The 21,349-nt window shown below is 40.5% G+C and overlaps 1 protein-coding gene across 8 annotated transcripts in view; it reads left to right on the top strand.

Moving 5' to 3' along the window:
• The window catches only part of TSNARE1 (t-SNARE domain containing 1), a 461,283-nt gene that overhangs the window by 289,577 nt on the left and 150,357 nt on the right, over positions 1 to 21,349 (top strand). For all 8 annotated transcript variants that reach the window (XM_040547413.1, XM_040547407.1, XM_040547408.1 and 5 more), the window contains one exon: positions 3,196 to 3,278. In XM_040547413.1, coding sequence (XP_040403347.1) covers positions 3,196 to 3,278 — 83 coding nt within the window. The remainder of the gene's footprint in view (positions 1 to 3,195; positions 3,279 to 21,349) is intronic.

Raw genomic sequence — 21,349 nt, 5'->3', positions numbered from 1 at the left:
CTACTTCCTTGTGATTTGACCCAAAGTCTCATTCCCTCTCTTGCTTTCCTGCATAAATCTGCAGAAATATCTAGTTACATTGTGTTACATATTTATGTCTCATTTTTATAGAGTTTTGCTTGTTTGTTTGTTTTTGCCTTCTGCTCTCAGGATTACAAATTGTTACAGAGAAAATTTAAATGGGAATTCGGCATATTCCAAAGCTGGTATTCCCCTGTGAGGAGAGAAAGTGAGAAGAAGCAATGCCACCAGGGTCCAGTGTCCTCCTGTAACATCACATCAACTTATATAGGACTTGTAGCACGTGCCCATCCTACTTGGGAAAGCCTGTACTGGGAAAAATGTAGATAGTGTTAGCAAAACATGATGCATAGCACATGATTAACCCATTCCACGCAGTGCTAAGGGACTGTGGTAATATGTCATTAAACGTTCAGGGTCTGAATTTCAATTGATGCAAACTGGTGTTCTCCCAGTGTTTAGTTCTGATGGCCTTCTGGAGAAGACATGAAAATGTGTTTTGGCAAAACCAGTCTGGTTAATTTGCATCCTATAGTCACGGTTAGCTACACAAGTAGGCATTTGTCACCAGCTAGGTAGCTAAGAATTTGTCACACTGGGTGGGTGACAAGTTAATCTATCTGATACATCCTCTGTTTGTTAAGTGCATATTGAACATACTAACCCTTTTGGTTTCTCTGCCTTATACCTTGCAGTTTCCAAACCCAGAGAGGGCCATACATGCAGTGCTGGAATTTGCAGTGTAGCTTGTGGTTGCCAATTACACAGCACTGTCCTAGCATGCAAACACAGAAAGGAAGCACTCCTGTGTTCTGCAGAACTAGTCTAGCCCATAAATCTACCACTTCTAAGCTATTCCTCAATCCTACAAAGAAAACATCAAATGTCCCTCTCCTACTAGTCCTATAAAATATGTAGAATGATCCCTTACGGATTCGTGGGTCAACCTCAATTTCTGTCTGGAAAGACCCCAAGGGCAGTCCTGGAGTTAGGACATCTATTCTTTTTAAAGAGGAGTGGGAAACCAATTAATAGTGATAGCACTGGTGGACATGTGCTATGTCCTGCTGCTATGTGCAGTGGGGTTTTCCTTGGAGACTTGCCTTGGAACTCATTATTAAGAGAGAGGTTGAAAACTGCCTACCATGTTTCACTTACAGCTGTTTCTCAGGTACTCCTGTTTGAGGTAGACCTTGGGTAGATCCACTCACATGGCAAAAACATTGCTCACTGCAGCATGATACTGTAGCATTTGTGTTTCTGTTTATCATTTTTGGTAATTCAGCACCATTGCTTTCTACTGGTGTTGAAAAGAGAAAAATCTGTAACTTTCCCTGAAATACATTCATATGGATGCAGTATTGGAAATAAGCTCTTCCAGGCTGTCACACTGGTGTGCGCGTGTGTGTAGACTCAAGTCTTCTAAGGCTCCGTACAAGCAAATTTGCTATTTCTTCATAGCCAGGAGTTGCATCATTAGAAAACTTTTGATCTGTTCCTGCCGAGTCCTGCTTGCAAGGCAAGCATTTGGGCAGAGCTCAGTGATGCCAACCAAGGTCCACAGTTTTAAAATCCTAATAAAATTTTTTTGAGAGGCTTTGTAAATGGCCAGTAAAATTACGGTATATCAATCTATAAAAGTGCCAGCCATGTAGCTTGCTCTTGTGTACCATGGCATGCATAATATAGCAAAAAGGATTGGAAAAAACGTCTCTGAGGTGTGAAGAAAGACTTTTAATAGGTTTCTAGATGCTAAGCTGAAGTTTGGGGTGTTGTTCCACAGTTCTGCTGGCTTGGGTTTTTTTTTGTTCTTTTGTTTTGTTTTTAAGTTGAATTATCAGAAATGCATGGTTATGTTAGCAGACTTGCAACACTTTTTCACTAAAAATGACAAAAACTGAACACAACTACCTTCCACCATTTATGTGAAAACCTTCATTTATTTATCCATCACAAAAGTAGCCAGTTGGCTTAATGTTCCTAATGTTTTGTTTTTGTTATTGTTTTTGTTTTTAAAAAAGGTAAAAAAATAAATCTTCTGACTTAATCCAACTGTTCATACCATCAGCTGAATAATTTCTGTTAATTTTACTAAAGATTAGAGAAATCTCTGGAACCTTATTCTGAAATCTTTGACATGGACTGAATTCCTTCTGATCATTTTCATGTGTTCTGCGGTGTAAATCTCTGCTGTCTCTGCTGTAAAACCCACATAAGCAGACCAAGTGCACATATTTTCCCACTGTGGCCTGACTGTGCATCTCTTAGGGGACAAATTGGTCAACGTTTCTAAGATTTCCATTTAAAACACAAACCACAAAAGGTTTTATGCCATAGCAATTCCATCTTGCTTTCTAAGCACAGCTCCGGAGCCAAAATTTAATCTTGTTTTTGATGGAACTGGGGGTTTCTCTCACTGCCAGCTGCAATGTGTGGCTGTCAGTCTTTCTTTTCTAGACTCATTTTGATTCCTCATGTTTCCTTCAGTTTCTCCCAACCTCAGACCTAGCAGTCCAGGGTGAGATTCATCTCCCATAATTTTAGGCACTGGCAATTTGTCTCATTCTGAGATGCCTGTGCAGATCTCTCTTGCAGCTTGGAAATGTGATCCAGGGGTTGAGGTTGTGATTCGTCTGATCTGATCAGCAGGAGGTAGCTACTGTATTGGGATGAATCTCACCTTGTGGACTTGCTCTCTGTTGACTGTGATAGCGTAAGAGGGGACTTGCTCAAATACAGACACTGGAGTATGGTCAATAACCCACAATGAGATGAACCTCATCCCTGAGCTCTAATAATGAGATAAATTTGAATAAAATCTGCTAGGTCACCTCTGTAATTTAGCTCTAATCCAGTGAATTTGCCAGTCTTATTTCGCGTGAATGTGCTATCGGTCTTTCCATTGGTTTCATGGGAGTGGGATGAGATGCTAACCTCCATCTTATCTCGGGACACATGGAGAGATGACAGTCGTACTGCCTCTAACTGATGGGTTTTGGTGCCTTAATTCATCAAAATGGGGTACAATTCCTATTTCTTTCTAATGCAATGACTTGCAAACAAGAAGCTGCTTGTCTCTTTATGTCCGGGAGTAAACTGCTGAATCGCTGTTGGTATAAACTTTTTGTTTTAGGTTTGTACCCTCTAATTATCTTCTATTATCTTAATTTGCAGATAGTATTGAAGCCAACATTGAGACGGCATCTTCTAATGTAGAATCAGCCAATGAGCAGTTGGCAAAAGCCAGTCAGCACCAAGTAAGTGGGTCTAAAAAACCCTATGGATACATTCAGTAATAGTATTTAAAATAAAGAGAACACTTGACGACTGTGAACCACATGGCACATGGGCTGCGTTGGATTTGTGCTACCTGGAAAGATGATAAAGCATATTCTAAGTAAGAGCTAAACTTTTATGTGTTTATATATATATTAAATTACTGTAGCATTGGCAATTTGCATTAGAGGAGTCATTTAGAGATCTGCATATTAAAGAGCTGTTTCCCAGTAGGAAACTCAACAATTAGCTACTGTTGTTCTTGGAAAGATGTTAAAAAAAGTGCATCATATCAGGGTATATGTGCTTCTTATTGGAGTGTTTCCCTATAGTCAGGCAACAGCACTTTTCAAAAACAACAGAATTGCCAAAAGACGTGATGTGGCTGGTGAATAATGGTTACGGGAAAGGCGTTCAGCACTTTTTAAAGGCAACCAGAGTGTTGTTTTTGTTTTGTTTTCCTAATTTTCCTTCACTGGAGCAAGAATAAAATACACACACAAAAAAAGCATTTATCTTGTTTGAAAATAGCTTGACCAGAAGAACTGGTTGATGGTTATATTTAGTACTTTCTAGGGATGAAGGAAGGGGAAAAAAAAGAAGAATCAAACAAAGAAAAAAACGTTATTGCTTGCATTAGATTAACAGAACAAAAGTTGCTACGGTTTCATTCTTTTCCTCAATCTTTAATCGATTTGTTGAACATCAAGGTGATTTTCATGTATCCGGAGTCTTGTTATGACAAAATGTAGCTGAGATGCATGTGAGTACCTAGTGCCTCCTCCTTGATCCTTTGACACAATGAATTCTGAAGGTCTAGGACAAACCTCCAGCCTGAAGGAGAATGAAACATAAGCACTTTACTCCAATGAAATGGAGTAACGTGATTTTAAAATTATCTACAACTCATTTCCTGGTGAAATGTACCTTGTAAATTGTGGGTAATAAGAACAATTTTTGTAGAGCTTTGATATTATGGAAACTAGGTGTGGTCTTCAGCAACATTTTGGTTTTGAAGTCATATATATTCAAGATAGTGTGTGTCACCATGCATTTAATCCTGCATTTGCCTTGAAAATAGGCTGTTGCATTTTTACAGCGTGAAGTCTAATATAAGACAAGAATAAATTCAATACTTGACAGTAGAACAGATCACAAAGCTGTAAATGAGTTAATAACAATTTTGGCTAAGAAGGTCAAGGAGTAGTCAGGCAGAAAATGAACTCAGCATAGTGGAAAGGATCTGCTTCCTTCAGCCAGCGGGAACTACTGAAATAACCTGTCCAGTTAGGAGGTCCTTTATTCCTCAGATATGTTGATCAAGATGAAGATATAGTCAGCCTTAGCAAGTCAACCACTACTAGGGGCATAAAGAGATGTTGTATATTGACTGGTATTTATAGGAAAACACTTTGGATTCTCCCTTGCCCTTGAAACGAGTCTGGATACAAAAAAATTGCTTAGATAAATTCTGCTGCCAAAGAAAATGTGCAATCTAGGTTTCCTATAGAGGACAGGTAGTGTTCCTATACACTGCTGGATGAGGGTCATGGTGTGCAACCCCAACTTTCTCTGTCACCTCTTTCATGAGATATGGGCAGAAAAATGGGTGAAGGTTTTGTGATTTTGATTGCTGGCCTGCTGCCTGGGGTTTGTGAAGTGGTATACAGTGCCTCTTGTGTTTTGTGCCCTGATATCTGCCCATTTTATGTCTGTAAGGACATTTTTCCCACAGTGTGACAAGGAAGTTCCTGGTCACATATCCCTCAAGAGCTTTTGTAGGAATTGATGTTGGTGCCACTACCATATATATGGACAGTGCATTGCAAGTATAGGTCATCATTCCAGGTTGTGTGTGTAGATTTGTCCGCTTCAGAAATACCTAGGATGGATTTCGGAGAACGAGCAGCTGGATGGCTTTGTGGTGAACTGCTTTATAGGGAGCTGCTGTAGCTTTACACCCTTTAAATCCTCTTCTGCTCTCTGCACTCTCCTGTGCTGCTCAGAGATCAGAAGCACAGACTGGTATTTAAATCTTACTGAACAGTTTTCTTTTTTTCTTTTTTTTTTTTTTAATTGCCAATTCATTAATGCATTTGGCTATTACCTATGACCTCTAGCACAGTGGGATTGTCCTGTAAATGCAGAATGGCTAACATACCTTTGTTATTTATCCCTATTTATATGTATATATGTATATGAATGTATGTTTGTGTGCATGTAATATTTTTGTGACTATATTTACAAATGTATACATAAATTGAGAAATCAGAAATGTCAACATTGCTGAAACATTCAAGCTAAAGACCTGCTGTAGACCTTAATGAAGGGATTTCTGCCAAGAATAAAGACTAAGTGATGGGTTATTTAGCATAATGTTTGCATATAATGAAGTGCAGTCACTTCAACAATACCACTTGGAGCACCAGTCCCAATCCAACCATTAACATAACAAAGCATCAGTAAATAGCTTTTCTTTAAGTTGTTCAAAATGAGGCGTTTAGGTTCTATGCACTGATAGAGATATTTAAACAAATATAAATATCTTCCTGCTGAGCTCGTTCGTCTGCGTTTTAAATTTTGAAAGGCGCTCACTCATCTTGAGATGTGGGTGCTAGCAATAGCATTTTACTATTCAATGTGAATTTTCATGTGCTCCGTCTGAACTCTTCCACCAAGAAGAAAAAGATAAAATGAAATGAAATGAGATGAAATGAAACGAAACAAAACAAAACTAAATAAATAACATAAAATAAAATAAAAATAAAATAAAATAAAAATAAAATAAAATAAAATAAAATAAAATAAAATAAAATAAAATAAAATAAAAACCTCAGCACCTGCATCAGTCTGCATCATGGGGTAGGTGGAACTCCTCAACGGTCACCACACAGAGGTAAGACACCAACCGAGCTGTGGACTTTTTGGGGCAGCTTGCTTCACTACTACTGTTGTACGAGGCAGGATCAGACAGGGGAGTAGATGGTCTCAATTGGTTATTATATTCCTGACCTTAGATGCCATAGGAAGTCCCAGAGTCCATAACTGACAAGCCGTGTCATTGCCTGTAGTCTTTCTCAGCTGTAGACTTCACCACCTGACAATAACACTTCCCTGCTTCACCAGGCAAATTCACTAAGGACTGTGTGGTGCTCCGATACTAGAGAAATTATGTGGATGCTGTAGAAAAATAGCAGTAATTGCTACTTATAATTTATGATAATTACTAAATGCTTATGCCTGTCCATGATGTAGAAAAAAATGTCTTATATCATAATCACTTTATTTCCATAAATATTTCCCTGCCATTATAAATCATTTTATATGAGCTGATTTCAGCAATGCTTGATTTATATTGGGTGATATGTGCTTGCTATATTTTTGCTGCAAGAGAGGATGTAATAGGTGAACTTGTAACGAATCATAAACAACAAAAACAAAAGTATGACATCCCATAGGCATAAAATGCTTAGTGGGAGCTGTCAGAGCTTTGGAAGAAATATATATTTTTTTAATTCTTAGCAGATTTGTTTTTCTCATCTTAAATTATTATCATTACAGAATATTTTTTTTTTCTTTCAATAGAGATAATAGTTAAGCTGGTGACCGCAGTGTGTGCAGAAACTTGCAGGGTCAAAATTTATTGTTGGATATTGATACCGGGACGAGAGGAACAGAGGCGTGTTTCCATATGAAACCCCTTTTTGGTCACAGAAACTTGAAAATTTTAGTTAATTGTCCTGTTTTTCACTAGAAAAGTCAAGTTAGAAAAACAACAACTGAGAGAAAAAGTCTGGCAAATAAACCAGAAGAAGCAGTCTCTGGCAGTAGACTTGCTTCAGTGCTTTTCCTTTCTGTGAGATCTCACTTCTCTTGGACATAAGGAAGACATGGTGACCCTTGCCTTTTAATACCTATGGTCCATATTTGTCACCTGAAACATCACTGTCCTCCCCCTAGAGGAGGTAATACATCCCACCTGCCTTAAGATGCCAACTTTAACATGGGGTGAATTGCTCTCTGGAAGGTAGGGATTTATCAGACCAAACACAAATGCCTATGGTGGAGGCATGTGTGGCTGAGGTAGGTGTCTGGACTCCTTTTAAACTAACAGGGAAGAGGAATTGCTTCCTACACGTCTTGTTTTGTCTTACAGAGATGTCTAACATAAGTCCTATGGACTCTCTGGGCATGCCTCTTCTCCTCTCTGTCTCTAAAGTCCACACTTCAGCAATTACCTTGCAAACATTTCCTAGGAAAATAAGTCCCATGTAAATCACCTTTCTCTTTATCGGGAAAAAAGGGGGATCCAGACACCCAACAGCTTCAGGACCTGCCTCTGAGATTAGCTTAGGTGTGATGAACATTACACAGAGGGGCTGGCTGTGGTCAGATGAGCAGTTTGTTCATAGCTTCCTGCAGATGGATTGGGAGGAAGAAAAAGAAACAAACGCAGACTCCGCGGATACATATTAAACCAGTTACTCTTTTTGACGGGAAGTTTGGCCTAAGTTCAGCTTGGCCGCGCTGACTGAAGGACTCTGTGTGCTGACTGTTGAAGCTAATTTGTTTTGGAAGAGCTGCTTGTGTCGCTCTGATTAATGCTGGTTGCTTTCCTTCCCTGTATCCTCCGTGGAAGTCAAGCTAATTTGGATTCACTGGCATCGCAAAGGCAAGCAACAGTTCAGTGACCCACTTGTGTAGTCTAAGAACAATGAGTTTTTTTCCTGTAAAGACGCAATTCCTGGGCCTGGCTTTCAGGGATACACAGAGGGGCACTTTGAAGGCTGGAGCTTTAGGAAAAAGCCTCATAAATCTGTGACATTTGCAGAGAGATCTTATTGCCAGGGGACCACCGTTAAAGGGCTGGCTTCAACTTTCGCACAAATAACTCGTCAGTACTTTAAAAAAGAAAGAAAAATTGAGTTTCAAAATCACATTTTTACATTCTTTTAAATTTCCTAGCATGCTAACATCTCAAAGCACTTCTTATTTATAAATGCTGTGATAATGCAGAATTTCTCTTCCTTGTCCCTTTGGGTATGCCCTAAGATCCTGACTTACGCTGTCCTTAAGTCATTTAAAAGCTAGTCATTTTTAAACTGTAGCTGGTAATCAGTTAGCACCACAACACGATGGGATCAGACCCTGCAACTTCCCTACCTGTATGGAAATGTAGCTTCACAGCTACTTCATCTAGAACGAGGGTCTGGTAAGGCATCAGGACCAAGATGTGCTGACAATCTTGCCCTAGCTGTAAGATGCAGGGTAAACCGTCAACCTCACATTGTTGTTGCTTTGCTGTGTCTGTCAGGAGTGCGAGCATGGATGAGTTTGCTGCTGCTTTGGCTAATTAGCACTTGGAAGTTTTATTTGGGGGATTATGAAGCTATTCTTTCTTCTGTCAGGTTTTGCCTGTGAATGTGATGGGAGCTGAATTAAAGCTGCCATAGGAGCTCGGAGCTCTGTAAGGACTCCAAGCAAAAGCCGATACCAAAGTGACTGTGTAATTACATGACTAAGCCTTAATCCCCTCTTCAGCAGCAGAGGGAAACTTTGCCGCCATCCAGAGTCCTCACAAGTCTGTGCTGTGATCTCCAGTTAGTCAAAAAGTCCTACCCAAGCTGGCTGAAGCTCGCAAACATGCCCAATTTCCACCCCCTTCCCTTTTTTAGGTCTGCAGTCCCACTAACTCAGAACTGATTTCTCCAACTTCAAAGTTTCCCATTTTTCCTCCATTTGTTTTCCTTCCACCCCTTCTTTCTCCCATTCAGCCACATTATTTCATGTTCTCCATCAGTCCCAATGCCTCCATCCTCCTGTTTGATGCCTGCTTGTCAGCATCACTGCTTTCTCAAAAGTCCACTTCCTTCTAATGATCCCACTAATTTGCTTGTCCCGGATTGCGCAGAACCTACCACATAGGGATATTTGCCTGTATCATCTATCAGATGTGTCCTCCCACAGTCTGTGTTGTCTTGGAGCAGCTCCTTGCTGAGTGTCTGCTCCTGCTTTCACCTCCTTTTGTCACGCTGTGTGCCGTGCAAGGCTGGCCAGGGCAGTGCTTTTTCCAGTTACAGGATCACAGAATCACAGAATTGTAGGGGTTGGAAGGGACCTTGAGAGATCATCGGGTCCAACCCCCCTGCCAAAGCAGGTTCCCTAGAGCAGGCTGCCCAGGTAGGCGTCCAGACGGGCCTTGAATATCTCCAGAGAAGGAGACTCCACAACCTCCCTGGGCAGCCTGTCCCGGTGCTCCGTCACCCTCACTGTGAGGAAGTTCTTTCGCATGCTGGTGCGGAACTTCCTGTGCTCCATCTTGTGGCCATTGCCCCTTGTCCTATCCCCACAAACCACTGAGAAGAGGTTGGCCAAATCCCTCTGTCTCCCACACTTAAGATACTTGTAAACATTGATAAGATCCCCTCTGTCTTCTCTCCTTAAGGCTGAACAGACCCAGGTCTCTCAGCCTTTCCTCATAGGGAAGATGCTCCAGGCCCCGTATCATCTTTGTGGCCCTCCACTGGACTCTTTCCAGGAGATCCCTGTCTTTTTTGTACCGGGGAGCCCAGAACTGGACACAGTACTCCAGGTGAGGCCTGACCAGGGCAGAGTAGAGGGGGAGGATCACCTCCCTTGACCTGCTGGCCACACTCCTTTTAATGCATGCAAGGAGTGTGGCCAGCAGGCCACATTGCATCACCCTTCACCTTCCCTTGATGAACAGGTAACAGCAGCAGGTGGTTGGGATGAAACTTGTGCTTCCTTTGCTCCACTTGCTCTCTGTTAAAGATGGGCTGGGATTTCAGATTTCAGAGTGTTTTATTTTGCAGCAACTTCTGATTGCGTGTTGTTTTTTTTTTTTTTTTTTTTTTTTTTTTTGTTTTTGTTTTTTACTGTTATTTTAATGCAGCCCATTTACAAAGCAGCTGCTTACTATAGGAAATGGTGTTCGAGTCAGCGGCAGTCCAAGTGATAAATGATCTGCGTGAATGCAGCAACTTAACCTCAGTGAGGTCTGGGCCATAACATTTATTTAAACCCATCCTTTTTCTGTAAATAATGGATCCATATGATCAAATATTTATTGGGAAAGAGTTTGTTTAGAGCCTTTGAATGTCATGCAGTTGGATGCTCTTGCATGTGAAGGTAAAATCTTTCGGGCTATTCATAATCACAGCTGAACATCTCTTCATTTGTACTATCAACAAGAGACAGTTTACTCAGCCAGGTGGTAGTTTAATCTTTCTTTCTTTTACTATAAACCATGGCCAGAAGGATTTTTGGAAGGAAAAAAAAAAAATTGTTACTGTGAACTCACTTTGTATTTAAGCAAAAATCACTGCTTTCTCAAGGATAAAACAAAAAGAGGAAGAATAGAGGAGGAGGGAAGGATATGGCAGAAGGGGTGAGGGTAAGTTTAGCAGTGAGGCATCGCTGATGAAGCTGCTCTGACTGGCAAGAGGACGAGCGAGTCGCTGTGGTGTTTAGCAACCATACAGCAAGTGGCCTTGTACTTATGCAGCTCTAGGGATAGATCATGTCAAGGTTTAGGAACATCCATTACATTATGCACAGGAATCTGGATTTGGTATTTCGGAGGCAAGGGTTTTGTGTGTGAAAGCTGAGCAAATCTGATCCGCGACAGTTTGGAGACGGCAGAAGGAAATCACATACCGTCTTTTGTTCCTCTGTTTTGTTTGTTTAACAAAATCTCTTTCCAGGGTACAATTTCATTTTGAGGGATCAGAGGTTAAAAAGCAATTTTCCCTCGCTGACAGCAGCATAAAGTAGTGAGTTACATTTCTCTTAATGGTCTCATTTAAATGAGGAGTGAATGGAAATCCTTGGTAACCGAGTGGAAAACCACATTTCGAGTCATTCTTGTGCCCAGTGGCAGCATATACAACCAATTGCATTGCCCAAAGGTCAAATCTTTGAGAAACGGTATTAAACATGCCATTTAAGGGGTCTAGGAATACCAGGAAGTTGGGAATTTTAACACTGGAGATGTATACCTAACCTGACATCCGATGAAAACCAGGAATAGAAAATAAGTATCCCGGTTTGAGTCCCAGCTGTACAGCCTGGAGCAGTATTATGCTGGGCTGTGATCTTGTCAGATCTCATCAAGTAGGAAAATTATTGGGTTTGGTCAGTGCTCATGCTGGAAACCTCTCCTGCAAACCTTCCTGGATGGGCAGTGTAGCCTTTTGCTGTTCAGTGGGTAGCCCCTTCTGAGTGATTCCTTTCTGGCACAGGGACACCATCCAAACAGTGCCATCGTTCCTGAGGTACTTCATCAGGTTTTGATAATAAGCATCAGTAAAGATGCCATGTTGTTTTTGAAAACAAAAACTGAAATTAATAATAGAATTCCAATATGAGGACGTATATCCTGATTTCTGTGCCTTGATGTTTTACTTGGTTCTCACAAGCGTCAGTTTATCAGCTCATCTTTTTAATAAGGACAGTGTTCCTGGTTTCCACTCTGGTAAACTGTTTTTCCACTGAAAATCACAAGTCACCTATGCTAGTCATATTTAAATGTTGCAGAGAACCTGGGGTGTCTCAAATGGTCAGAATTGGATCAGAAATTAAGTGTTTATTTCCCTACTGTTTTTAATAACAATAACAATATCAATCATGAAGAGAAAACAGTATGTAAGAAGGAAGAAGTTATGGATAATGAAATTGCATTTATTTCCACTTTGGCAAAACCTGAGAGCACTTTCATTAAAGGTTTTCTCCATATTCCTGAAAGAAGTCACAGACCTGCTGGGATACATTTGTAGTAAAGTTATAAAATGGCCTGGCACTATGAGAGTTGGAAACCAGGAATTGTTAATTATGCTCAAAAGGAGACAATAGAGTGAATTATAGTCTCACTAAACCCAACTGCAGCAATACACAAAGCTCTTGAAGACATTTTGAAACGAAGAATTAAAAGCATAAAGTTCAGTGGAGACTGGGACAAAATGGCATTTCATTTTACTTTGAAAAAGTAATTGACTGTCTTTCTTTGTGAGGATAAAGAATTTGCTCAGACAAAGGTGATGAGAAAGACTTGACTTCTGGACTTCAGAAAAACATTTTCTACAATAGTATCACATAAGGATTATCTTTATTTAGAAGATTCATAGAGAATGAGGTTATCTCAAACGATAATTGGATGCTTGTGGGTGGACAACTGAACTGCCAATTCAGTGTACTCAACAGCTAATGGAAGAATATTCAGCTGATTCCCCAGTAAATGTCTACATTGGATCTAACTGATTCACTTCCTAATCTTTGCGGTGAGCTCTGAAGGATACTCCCATGACTATAGCAGGTGCTTAGACACGAACATGTGTGTGTAGATATGTCGTACATCAGGTATGGACACAGATAGCCAAATTAGTGAGATATGGACTGGCTAAGTGGGGAAAAAAAAAAAAAAAAGAAAAGAAAAAGAAAAAGAAAAAGAAAAAAAAAAAGATGGAAAAATGGAAAATTGGCTTAACTTTCAGGCTTAGCAAGCTGGAACCAGCATTCCAGCCTAGTGTTCTGGCATGGGGTAGCTCCTGGCCTCTTCCCACAGAGACCACCATGGCAGCCCCCCGCTGCCAACACCTGAATACTGACACCCAATTCATATGCATTGAGTTGTACAGAAACTTGAAAAAAAAAAACGAACACATAACATTTAAGATTAGAGCTGAATTATATTCATCATATTTTTATTGGACTGCAGTATCAAGCAAGCCATTTTTTCTCATTATGCTTGAGAGTTAGGAAGCATCAGAACTGATGTTACCTCTTTGCTATTGATCATAATCCAACAAACATGACTTCCCAGTGAGATAAACTTGAAGTGAAAATCTTTTAATTGGCTCTTTTTATTAAAAAAAAAAAAAAGCAGGTAAAAGTCAGAGCTTAACTTTTAAGCTGAAAATCAGCTGTTCAGATGTATTTTTAATCTTCTTTAATGTAAAGCAGATATTCTGGACACAGATTGTATGTCAGAGAGACAGTTTGCTGTGGATTTTTGTCATCTAACAGGAAAGCAAAGTTTGGGATGTAGACTCCCTGTGGACCCCCTGGTTAACAAAAGAAACGACAGAGAGAGAGATCCAGATCTTTGTAAGCTGCTAAAATGGCTTAAGTTGGGAAACATGCAGCTGGGCCTTGCACTTTATAGGAAATTAATATTAAATTTGTTTTGGTGCAGTTGCTTCCTTTTTCTTTGCAATATATTCAGGCTAAGAGAGGAATGTGTGTTGAGTCCATTGATTCAGGCTATAAAAGCTATGAAGAACCAGAAATATTTATATGGCCAGATGAGACATCAGTCCTATGTATTCAATAGTTCCTAGTGCTTTTGTGAGATCTGCACCTGTTAGCGAAATAAGAAAATTCTTTCATGGACAATCCTATCCCTCCCCCATTTTCTTTTATTTATTTATATTTATATTTTTGGAAGCAGTCCTGTCCAATATATTGCCCAAATACAGTTGAGCAGCTGCAAACCCAGTCAGTCCTGCCAGGTTAGCCAGCTATCAGTTCTGTCTCAGTAGGCCCAACAATTTTATCATTAATGTTTGTATTTCTTAATAGACAAATCACTAGCCAACAAGCTCTGCAGGCTTTATTCTTACATTGCAATTAACAGTGCACATGAAAAATCACATCCGTGATCTCAGTGCAATTAAACTAATCTAAAAATGTAGGAGGCTGAGGTTGCACTTGAAAAGTCTCATTATCATTCTAGGTGAATGGGGAGAAGCTTCTTTCAGACATTCACCCAAATGAAAATCTGCCACTAAGTTTTGGTTTCCCTGGGAGTATATGAAAATCTGAATGTGGAAACCACACTTTGCCTGGTTCTGGTCAAACTTCCAGCAGCATCAGTCTTCTGGATTTCTATTTCTATCCATTCAGTAGAAAGAAAATCTAACCCTGGGCTTCTTTTAACCTCTATTATTGATCCTCAGGTAGTATAAATGTGTGCAGCTGCCTGGAGTTAAGATTTTTACACCAGGTAAGAAATGTCCCTGTTTCTGCTACATTTACAACTGACTAGTATCAGTTGTCATAGCTTATGTATTTATTCATCGTCTGTGGAGGCCATCATCAACTAATATCAGCACCAGCATATCTATTTCTGTATTGCTGTTTACCATTTTGAAGTAATCTTTTGTGAATGTTGAGCAACCACATGTATTTCATTACACTACCTCTAAGTTCTGGTGGGGTGAGAATCCATCTTCAAACGGTATTTTCCTGTAAGATTCGCCTTACAGATTTTTCTGTAATGCAAGAATGTCTCTTTTACACATATTCTTCAAATTAATTGAAAAGTATTGGTCCTGCAGAGAAAAAGGCAAACATACACAGATAAGAAGGACTTTTTAAGCTCTAGTATTTTATCACCAAGGCACATAAAATGAAGTAGGTGCTCCAAAGGCAAGGAAATCCCTCTAGTGCATAGTACAAAACATGAAGGGACTTTTGCATCCACAAAGACAAAAATCCCAAGGAGAACCAAAGCCACAAAATACTTTTCCGAAGTTTACAGGTACAGTGGCAAAGAAAGCACTGTTCCTTCACTGCTCTACTGCCAGAGGCTTCTTGTTACATTTCTAAAGCATAAAGAATTTATGTTCTGATGTGCTTATTCTTCCCCACAGAAAAGGAGGAGAAAGTTCCTTGTTGCATGTGGATGCCTTGATATGATGAGGTGTCTGTGCCAACAGTGACACAGATGTTAGAAGCTAGGGGCACCAAAGACCTCGTTTCATCTTTTTCTGCTTCCACCTCATGGACCCAGCCTTTAGTAGGTGGTCATGCCAAGTGGGACATTTCCCAGTTTGAGAATCACGTGCTAGATGCCCCTCTACAGCAGAGCAGTTTTATGTCCTAATGGTATCAATATCAGTGTCCCTTACTCCAACAGAAGCTCATCCCCAGAAACTCATCCTGGAGAGCTCAGTGGAACCAGAAGGCCAGCAGATAGGTTGGTGGGTTAGAATCACAGAATCACAGAATGGTTTGGGTTGGAAGGGACCTTAAAGACCATCTAACTCCAGCCCCCTGCCAGGGGCAGGGACACCTCCCACCAGACCAGGTTGCCCAAAGCCCCATCCAGCCTGGCTTTGAGCACTTCCAGGGATGGGGCATCCACAACTTCTGTGCGCAGCCTGTGCCAGTGCCTCACCACCCTCTAAGTGAAGAATTTCTTCCTTAATTTCTTCCTGGGTTCCTGACCCTTGCACAGGGAGACAGTTTGAGTGCAAGCCTGCACCGTTGCTATTCACCAGCCTTCCTGGTTAGGTAGTGGGGAGACTGGAGCAGACTGGGACTGAGGAGTTCTGTGGAATGATCTTAAAAGACTAGCAAACATCTAAACTAAGCATGCCTTAATCATAAAACACAACTTAATTATTATGTTTTTTTAAGACAACTCATAAGAAAAATAATTATAGGATGCGTGAAAAATCCATTATATTTTGTAGGTCTCAATGAATACTTTAGTAGCTCTGGTTTTAGTGGGTCCATCTTGTGTATATTCTTCATAGCTTGCCCTTTTTTTTTTTTTTTGGCCTAGTGAGGGTCAATGTATCATTCTTTTTTATAGACAATAGTACTGTCCATTTATGAGAAACAATGCTTGCATCAGTTCCTTTATACTGTAGAAGGCCTTATTCTAACACAGATCTGAAGCATGTAAAAAATAAAGTAAACTCAATTTTTTATTTATCTTTACTCTTCAGGATCTGTCCTAGAAGATATTACTCTGTTCTGGAAATACTTCCCCAACTCCCTACTCCCCCCACTTTTTTTTTTTTTTTTTTTTTAAAGAGTTTAAAGAAAAGAAAATCGTCTGCAAGGATATAGTAACTTAGGGCTTCTACTGATGTCGAAGGTATGTTTCTCTTTGCCATTAATGGGAGTGGAATAGAGCTTTGTCTATTAGACGGGTCGTATTTGCTGATTCAATAGTACTGGGGAGAGTTCAGACAGGTAAGTTTATTTTTTCTAAGTGGAGGAATCTGGAATTCCTCTCATGGCCTCTAAACTTTTCCTGACCCTCTCCCTAGCTGTGTCTTTAAAAGATAAAGAGGTTATTATTGAATATTTAGGAGTATAAGAATGTAATAATGACTGTTTTCAGCTATCACCAATATAATAAAAAATGCCATGATCAATTTTTCTATAAGTTCTAGTTCCTTTGACCTAAAAGGAATACAATGCCATGTAACATAACTGAACATACCATATCAAATAATAGGGCGAGCTCTCTGAAGACTGATAGAAACCTTTACATTGACAGATTGTAGGTACCCACACAGACATGATCTCTCAGTGGAATAATCATTTAACTCTGTTAGTGCTGGTAAAGGCTTCAGCAAGGCTGTGCCATCCAGTGGCTCTCATTTCAAGGCTCAGGCCAGTTAGTGAGAGTGGGAAAGCAGCAGGAGAGCTCTAAGGGCCTGCAAGCCTGGCTGCAGAGGAGAGATTACAAAAGTAAAGAAAGTTGGTTAGGCTAAAAAAGACAAGATGGAGGGGATGATAACAGTCTATGGGTACATAAAAGTCGGCTCCAAAGAGGAAAAGAATAATCATTGCTTTTTTGTTTATTACAGATGGAAAGAACAAGAAGTAATGGGCTTAAATTGTAGCAGGAAAGAATCAGGGTAGATACAAAGAAAAAACTACCTAACAATAAGGAACATGAAATACTTTCTGGGGAGATTTTAGAGTCTCCAGCACCAGATATCTGTAACAGTATCTTGTGAAACATATTTCAGGGATGGTGTTTGCATAATTGCTTTTACTCTTGCCTGTCAGATCACACGGCAAGGTGCAACGTAAATAGGACATGTTCATATTGTATCACAAACCATCATTATCTAATCAGAAAATGTTGCAGCCATGAATCATTCTTTGATTTGTGTACTCATCTTCTCTTCCCTCTTCCTCCACCTCCTCCCCTCAAAAAAAAAAAAAAAAAAAAAAGTGTCTTCCTGTTAGGCACCTTCTTTAGGGACCAAAATCACTGATTTGTTTTGACAGAGGTGGTGAGACTCAGCATTTTCTGTCAACTTTGGTTAGAGAGGTGGTTGGTTACAAACCCCAGAAATCACTTTGCCTTATCCAAACATTTTCTGCCTGGCTCTCAAGTGTCCTGGCCTTGGTTAGCAATCACCTTTTGTTCTATAGAGAATTTACACAAACAGGAGTCATTAAGATTAGGGATTATGTTTTCAGTAGTGCTTTGGATGATGTTGTTGAGCCACACAGGTGAGGGGTGTGGGAGCTAGGTTGGCAAGGCACCTTCCTTGAAGAGTAATAGATAATGATGTTTAACCAGCACATGGGTTGGAAATAAAGAGGGTTTGCAGGAAGAAGGAAAACTTATATGCTGTTCAGGAGGAAATACATCTATACTACTCAATGAAATAAGACTGAGGGCTGTCCCGTGGCCCCACCAGCTGGTTGTGTCCCCACAGTTATATTGTCGGCCATGCCAGAAGAAGGTGACAGCATCCAAGTTGTCCATGAGGAATGGTTCTTGACATATGCTTCTGTAGACCTGCATCATTCTTTGGGAGAACAGGACAAAGCTGCATCACAAAGTGTGGCAAGAAAGATGCATTAAAGCGTTTAATGCAGGAAATGCATTAAACTCACTGGTTTGACCTTCCAGCTTGGCTTTGGACCCCCCCTTACTTGTACAGACACGTCTGGAGGTCACTCCGCCCTTGGCTGACCACGGTTAATGTCATCAGACCTGCTCTGCTCGTGCTTGGGTGGTGTGAGACCCAGCCCTTTTTGGTGAGGGCACTTCCCAGCTCACCTTGTTGTCACCCTCTCTTTGAAGTAGTTGCAGTGTGGTCAGTAAGGCTATTTATTGCAGTTATTTTACTACTGTTGTTACTTTTTCATGGCTGTAAAGGCGTTCTTGATTTAATATGGAAGGGTTGGGTTTTTCAATGCTAAGAAGAGAGAATAGAGGCAGCCTAAAGAGGTGACTGAGGCACTAGTTGGACCCCTAGGCTCTGACAGAGACTAATCCCATGTAAAATGAGGAAACAAATCTTTTTCTACCATGATCACATAGACAATGGTCGTTAATTGCTGGAGGACAGACGGGGGAAGACATGACATATTACTGTATCCACCTGGAAATTTATCTCGGAGGGAGAAAGAATGCTGAATACAGGTACTGCTTGCATAAAGCCAAATCGTGTTGGCAGGGGGGACATTAAATTCTGGGTATTGCACATTAGGAAGGTTTAAACATAACAGTAGACCAACAGCATGCAATAAAGTCAGACCTGAAAGACCAAGGATTTGGAAATGAGAGCAGCATGCCCGCGACCAGGCAGCATATTGATCTGTGCAATAGAAAATGAGGCCACGGAGTAGCAGACGGAGGTGAGAAACAAAATCCAGTGGATCAGGGCCTGAAATGTTTTAATTCACATTTCTCTGTAATTACTTGGAGTGCTTTCCAGCATGCAGCGGAAGAGCCTCAAAGTCAGGTTCCGCTCTTGATGTCATTGTCATTGACTAGGAAGAGCATCATGGAATTAGGATACCAGAAGTAATCTGGTATGAGGAGAGCAGAATACATCCCACCATCTAACACTGCTGCTTCCCAACCAAGCGAGGGATACTTTCTGCTTTTTCAGCCCCCAGGCTGTTGCCTTTCTGAGCAGAGCTATAGTGAAATGCCTGCGGTGTCTGTGGGCTACGGCGCACTGTGTGTTGCACAGCAGCCTGCTGCATCAATAACCATTACCATATACATCCAGTGGCTACCAGGAATTAGATTACTTCTGCAACATGTATCCCCAGTGTCCTTCAGCAGCATTGCCTTCAGCGACAGGCAGCATGGGTACTGGTTTACTGCTCTGCTGCAGCCTCCCTTGTGTTTTAGCATCCAAAGCCAATTAGGATTGAACAATAGAAAGAGGATGTTGAATGAATGTTCTCAAACAGATCATAAAATACTGGTGGACATGCTTTGTTTGCAGAGGCGGATGAAATGTTGACCACCGTGTAGCCATCCACAGATGGTTCTACAGTGAAAAACAAACATACGCTTGCAGGGCAAACTTTACGTCATTTTTTTTTTGTTTGTTTGGTGGTTTTGTTTGTTTGCGTTTGTTTTGTTGCTGTTGTTTTTGTTGTTGTTATTTCTTTTTCTTTTTTTTTCTTTTTTTTCCTTTTTTTTTCTTTTCATTTTTTCTGCTCTGTCTTCTAAATACAATTCAAATTCCTAAAGTCAATAGTCTGTCCTCATAATACTTCTTTCCAGAAGGCAAAAAAGGATCATTTCAGATCTACCACTGGAAACCAGTAAAAGACGGACTCATCACCAGAAGGTGGAAGGGAAGACATAGTTTTGATTCTATGCACTGACCTTCTGTCTCTTCACCTACTGTTTAAATTTTGTAACCAATCTTCTATCCCTTTGGGTTGCTTATCTCCACATAACAGAGAGAGGGATTTTCAAACATACTCCACAGTCTAGTGAGGTCTTCCTTGCCTATGTCTACATAGAAGGAGTGGAGGAGCAACAAAACACTGGAATCACCACTTCTGTCTGAGCCTGGATCATCCCACCGAGATAGCCAACAGACTCCTTGTCATTCACCAGTCTGTTATGTGGCTGAACCCACCAGGAGCAGGGTGAAAGATGGGGAGGGATATACTAGGGGCAGAGCTGCATCTGGAAAGGATCAGAGCATCTGTGAAGCCTGCAAAGTCTGGTTAGCTTTGGAACTATTTAACAGACAACATCATGATGTAGAAGGGCTTCAGTAGTTGACACAAGCACCCAAAACATGCTTAACCTCTGTCGCACAGTGCTCACTGCAGGTTCACTAAGGGTCCCAGGAAAATGAGTAAATTTGCTTGCACCCTGCCACAGCTGAGCTGGTTCCAGCTTGTCACCTTGCTAACAAAATGTACTGGTGTACTAGTACTTGAAAGCACAATCAGATATCAACCTGCTTAAAGCTTCAGATTGATTAAGCTCTGTTGAATTTTGCTCTGACTACGTAAGACATTACTGTCCCCAGAGCTGATGTCCCCACGGGCAGAGATTGTTGGTGGAATGGAGGCTGCAGGAGGAAATGGATGAATGGATGCCTGTGCCCCAAGGAGGGTTGGTGGTGCGATGTTTGTACCACTTCTCTGTTGGTATGGATTGTCCATGCTGGACATGATGGGAAGGTGAGACACAGAACTTTCAGAACTTTTAACCCAAATGAAAGTTTTTTCAGTTGCGTTTTTCTCAGTATGCTTTTAATCATTGATTTAATCATTGAAAACATCTAATTTCAAACCTGAGAGAGTGAGAAGGAAAATAATAATAATAATAAAAAAAAACCTTAACCAGCCCTTTGATCTGATTTGTTGTTGAGATGCATTCAAAAGGCATCCACACGATACATAGTTTTCTTAAGATAGCCCAGTTAATTAAGACTAAACCACAGAAGTGGTGTTGGGCCACCTTGTGCCCAAGGGATCTGAGGTGTTATATCCTATAATTATTCATATCTTTTTTTTTTTTTTTTTTCTGCTTTCAGTAGTAGAGGGCTGTGTTGCAAATCACATCACCTGTCTCATCACCCATCCCATCAACATCTCGGAGGGCCCTTAGTCACCCCTAGCAGGGAAAGCTTCAGCAAGCTCCAAATGTGTTACCTGGTATCATTCCCTTTCCATTTTTGCTAGTTTGATTTGATTCTCTCTGTGTTTCAGAGAAAAAGACGAGAATTTTATATACGCCCTGTGAAAATTATTCTTCATTCCTCTCTAGCAGCCTGATTAGTTACTTGACAGGCTTACTGAAAGTGTGTCTTTTTTTGTGAAGCCTTAAATATTCCCTACCATGAAATTAGTCCATTACTCATTACTACCTGGTTTGTCTTTACTAAATAATAATATAAATTCCTTTTTTTTTATTTTTTTGTTTGTTTTATTTTGTTTTGTATTTACAGGCACTTAACCTGTCTCCCGTGGCCCTGTTTTCTCCCAGTTTTTTCCAAAGCTTTTC

This window comes from Cygnus olor, chromosome 2 (genome assembly GCF_009769625.2).
Source record: "Cygnus olor isolate bCygOlo1 chromosome 2, bCygOlo1.pri.v2, whole genome shotgun sequence".
Classification (NCBI taxonomy): Eukaryota; Metazoa; Chordata; class Aves; order Anseriformes; family Anatidae; genus Cygnus; species Cygnus olor.
The sequence above is the reverse complement of the archived record's forward strand: the minus strand, read 5'-3'. Positions and strand labels throughout refer to the sequence as shown.